This window comes from Nematolebias whitei, chromosome 12 (genome assembly GCF_014905685.2).
Source record: "Nematolebias whitei isolate Nwh7 chromosome 12, NemWhi1, whole genome shotgun sequence".
NCBI classification, from domain to species: Eukaryota; Metazoa; Chordata; class Actinopteri; order Cyprinodontiformes; family Rivulidae; genus Nematolebias; species Nematolebias whitei.
This window is the reverse complement of record NC_056509.1, coordinates 29,590,036-29,594,999: the sequence shown is the minus strand read 5'-3', so window position 1 is coordinate 29,594,999 and position 4,964 is coordinate 29,590,036. Positions and strand designations below refer to the sequence as shown.

Sequence of the window (4,964 nt, the reverse complement as noted above, 5' to 3'; positions counted from 1 at the left end):
GGGGGGGGGGGGGGGCACTTTGCCTCAGGTGTAGGAGTTCAAGCATCTGGGTGTCTTGTTCACAAGGGATGGTAGGACGGAGCGGGAGATGGATCGACAGATTGGGGCCTCATCCTCAGTAATGAGGGTGTTGCTTTGGGCTGTCATGGTGAAAAGAGAGCTGAGTCGAACGGCAAACCTCTTGATTTACTGATCTGTCTACAGACGACCACCTATGGTCACGAGGTTTGGATCATGACCAAAACATGATCCTGGATACAAGCGGCCAAAATTAGCTTCTTTTTTTTTCCAGGTTCGATTCACAGAGCTCAGCTTTAGATGGTGAGGAGCTCCGACATCCGGAGGGAGCTCGGAGTAGAGCCGCTGCTCCTCCGCACTGAAGGGAGTCAGTTGAGGTGGTTCAGGCATCTGATGAGGATGCCTCCTGGCCGTCTGCCTTTAGGGAGGGAAGAGAAGTCTGAGGTTATAATGTTCCCATCCAATGGCGAAATTAGTTCTCTGCATTTAACCCGTCACACGTGAGGTACACCCAGGTGGAGCAGTGGGCAGCTATGAAAGAGGTTTTCTGGGCACGTCCTACAGGTGGGAGGTCTCAAGGAAGACTCAGAAGTCACTGGAGGGATTGTGTATTGTCTCTGGTCTGGGAATACCTCGGGATCTCCTGGAACAAGCTGGAAAGTGTCGCTGGGGAGAGGGGTGTCTGAGTTTATCTCCTGGACCCGTTGTCTCCACGACAAGACTGCTGATAAGTTGTAGAATATGAAGATTACACGCCTGCAGCGCAGGGAAAATCATCAAACATAGAAGTCTCAAAAAGGCATTTTAAAGTAGGCTACACAGAAACTCTGGTACTCAAGCCCCCTGTCATGCAAGTGTTTGTTCACTGTTAGAATTTGTTTATTGTGCTTCAGTGGCAGTCTGTGAACATCTTAGATCAAAAACAATCCATTGCTTTTAAAACTGGCAGTGTCCTGCCCGCGGGACAAATATATTTTTTCCGAGTTCACAGCCTCATAGCGTCTCAAAAACCCCACTCTCCACCATTACAGTGTTTTTATATGGCAGCCTAGACCCTCACATTTTGATTGACACCGCATTCGGCCAGTCGTGTCATGACATGGGTTTTCCTGAGCCAATAATATCCAGAGAGCGTCACGTGGCTAATTTGCACACCCCTCTAATCTTTCTTGAATATTTCTGACTGGTCAACGCTGACACTGAATCTAAAACCATAGATGTGCAGCCAACAAAACTTCTGACACGGGAATATTTGGCACCTTGGGGTTTGTTTTGACAGGAATCCACGAGCTCCCAGCGTATTCAGTGTTTCATCGGTGCGTCAAACTCAGCAGCAAGCCAGAGTCTCTGCGCCCTCAAGCGTAACTGTTTCCAGTACTTTTTCTCACCAACGGATTGTCATAACGTGTCAAAACGGGATATACTTCTTCAACGGAGCTTCAAAATGACTCACAAAAGTGGATTATTATACTTCAGAGGACTTTGTGACTGGTTTTATGGCTGCAGAATCCAACAAACAAACATCTGTTACTCAGGAGGCGATTACAGTACGTGTAATGTTTCATTCTCAGCCTGTCTTCATATTATATGCAGTTTAGATGGAAATATGTATGCTATAGTGCGCTTGAGACGTGATTGTATGTGTGTGCCTGCACGTATACAATGCCTTTACATACGGAAATTTGCAAGAGCTGTGATTGGGGACAGTTGTGTAATTACTATTTTATTGTGTTTGTATGTATATAATTATAATTAATTCACAGTATCAGTAAATCTGTGTAGTCCAGAGGATTCCTCTGGTTATTATCTTTCACTAGAGCCCTCGTTGATGAGTGTATGTTGAAGCATTGAGGAGTTACAGTCATTTTGAAGTTTTTATAATCAGGCGTTGTCCAGATGTGCCATTTGGAGTCTCCAAAATGGCACATCTGGACAACGCCTGTACGTCTACTCACATAAACATGACTAAAAAAAGTCTTCTTTTTTCTTTTGCACTATTTTGATAAACTTTGAAATACACAACAAAACGACTTCATTTTAGTTGTATTGTATTTTCCAGTCCTTAACATTCAACGTTCAATGTGTATTTATATATAGAGAGAAATAAACATGAACAATTCTGGTGAAGAAAAAAATGTTCTAAATTTTTTGTGTTACAAAGTTAATAGTTACACACTAATCAGTTAAAACATTTTTGACTGGAAAAATAAAAAAAATTAGCTTGACATCTTCATAAAGAGACCAAGCTTTTGCATGTACTCCAAAGGGTTCAAGAACAGCAGCTGATTTAATTTATACATTTTTAGGCGCTTTTGGAAATGGCTAGCTAAGAGGTGTTTTAAACGGACGCCGTGCTAAACATTTATTAGAGATCTGAGAGGGTTCTGGTGATGCAAAGCTTCTACAAATGAACAACTAATTCTATTGGACCTGGGGCAGCTTTCCACTGAGCAAAGTGCTGAAGTGGAAGAAAACAAGGAGACGCAGGAGTGAGGAGCTGTCCGTTTCAGCGTGGTGCTGAACTGAGGACTCCGAGAGAAGTCTTAAACAAACAACAGCAGCTTCATCACTGAAGATTAGACAGCGGTAACATGAGGCCGACACGCAGGGAAGCAGAGGGAGCTGCAGGATTTTACAGCAGAGCTCGACAAAGACAAACAGCTTGTGTTCACCGCCTGAAACTGAGCTCATATGCAGTGTCCTCTATCTGAGCGTCCCTCTAACGCACACACGGGCCTGGACTGCTGGTCTGACATTTATACCTTTGATTAAGCTTGGGTGTTTGAAGGTTTGTAGCAGAGGTCGCAAAATATGCATTTTCTCATAGAACAACATAAAAATCCTTTTTTTTTTTTTAACAACATTTTCTGTTCAGGGTCAGTGGGAGCTGCAGCCACTGTGAGGGAGGCAGGGGACACGCTGGTCCATCACAGGGACACAGAGACAAACAACCGCTCACACTGAGGAGAAACTAAGCAAATCCTCCCAAAACACGATTGTGTCTTGTGTTGCGCTGCATCAATTCAAAGTGACCTACGATGAATCCTGCAGGTTCCTTCAAAAAAACACATCCTTTTCCGAAATGTTCTTTAACATTCTTGCTTTGTTTTCTCTTGTTTGCTCATATTAGCATTTAGCTTTTAGCTACTGCTTAGATAATTAAACTTTTGTTTAGCAATATTTTTGTTCATTTTAGCTTTTAGCTAGTTTTGATGATTTTAGTTACCCTTTTGTTAAGCTTAGATACTGTTTTGCTAAATTTAGCTTTTAGCTACTGTGCTTCTTCTACCTTTTGCTTTTAGCAACATGTAGCTTTTGTCTACATTGCTCGTTTTTAGTTACCAACTTACTATTTTTCACTTTTAGCAAAAAATTGGCTCATTTGAGCTTTTAGTTACAGTTTTGATGATTTTAGTTACCCTTTTGTTAATCTTTGAGTTGATATACTGTTTTGCTAAGATTAGCTTTTAGCTACTGTGCTTCTGCCATTTGCTTTTAGCAACATGTAGCTTTTGTCTACATTGCTCGTTTTTAGTTACCAACTTACTATTTTTTACTTTTAGCAAAAAATTGGCTCATTTTAGCGTTTAGTCAGTTTTGTGGATTTTATCAGCTACTTTTGTTGATTTTAGCTTTTACTTATTGCTCAATTTAGACTTTAGCTATTGTTTTGCTGATTTTAGCTTCTGTTTTAACTTGGATCAGTTCATTGCAGTCATTCCACAAGCATTTAAGCAGAAAGTGTTTTTTTTTTTTTTCTGGTCAACTCATCTTTACAGTCCTCAGCTTCCATCGAAGCAGTAATGTGTTTAGAGGGAGGGGGTTCCGTTACATCATGACCCCCTCTCCCCCAGCCCGTCCAACATCAACACAACAGTTCTGGACCCTGAGGCCTGGCTCCGGTCTGTGGAGCCCAGCAGCTTGTTGTTGTTGTTGTTGTTACCTGATGGCCAGCAGCTCGTGCAGCAGGTAAGCAGCAGCAGCCAGCAGAGCTCCTCCGGTCACATACAGCGTCTTCCTCCACCACGAATCCGAGCCCAGCGCGGACATCATCCCGCCGTAGTCCTGCAGACGGGAGGCGATGATGGACCCATAAAACTGCTCGTCCGAGCCCGGCAGGCCGGAGAAGGTCTGGTTCTGCCGGCCCAGATCAACCGCGCAAGAGCCCGTCCAGGAGAACCCGACGCGCCAGTACAACATGCTCAGCGACTCCGGCCGCTTTCCGCCTCGCTTGGGCAGGTCGGGCCTTCATCAGCGGGGGCTTCATGGGTCCCGGGGGAGGCAGGAGGGGGGCGACTGGACTGGGACCAGCCGGGTGGACCCGAGCATCCCGTCCGAGACGTTACCCCGGGGCGGGGAAGACTTCCTCCGAAGCTCGTTCCGAGCTCGCGCTGATGTGACCCTTCGCCCGTTCCCGTGGAGTCAAGGAGCAATGATTTCCGGTTTGTTGTTTCAAAACAAAAGTGGCTTTAAAAAAAAAAAAAATGCGTAGAAGTCAGCTCCTTGGTGCATCTGTAATTAAATAAATGAATGAATGAATAACCCATTGGTAAACACAAAAGTTACACTGTGCATGTTTTACTTTTATTTTTTACTTTATAATACAGTTAAAATCCTAATATCAATAGAATTGATCATACAATAGCTTTATTTCAGCTACTTTAGTCATAAAACTATTAAAATATATTGTTCTTAAGGCCCTAAACATTTCAGAATCACATAAAAATGCACTATTTTTTAATATATATTTTTATATCAGGAATAGGAAACTATCAACATTTCAAAAATTTACATTCTAGATTTTATTTTCAAATATTCATGCATTATATATCAGTCAGAGTCAGAGTTTCTTTGTCGTTTGCACCACATGGGGTACATGTGGTGGAACGAAATTATGCGCACACACACACACACACACACACACACACACACACACACACACACAC

At 43.1% G+C, this 4,964-nt stretch overlaps 1 protein-coding gene across 1 annotated transcript in view; it reads right to left on the bottom strand.

The window, feature by feature from the left end:
- Positions 1-4,443, bottom strand: part of faxca (failed axon connections homolog, metaxin like GST domain containing a) — a 12,479-nt gene extending 8,036 nt beyond the window's left edge. Inside the window, exon 1 of the mRNA XM_037685391.1 lies at positions 3,962-4,443. Coding sequence (XP_037541319.1) covers positions 3,962-4,218 — 257 coding nt within the window. The 5' untranslated portion in view covers positions 4,219-4,443. The remainder of the gene's footprint in view (positions 1-3,961) is intronic.
- Positions 4,444-4,964: the final 521 nt, after the last annotated feature.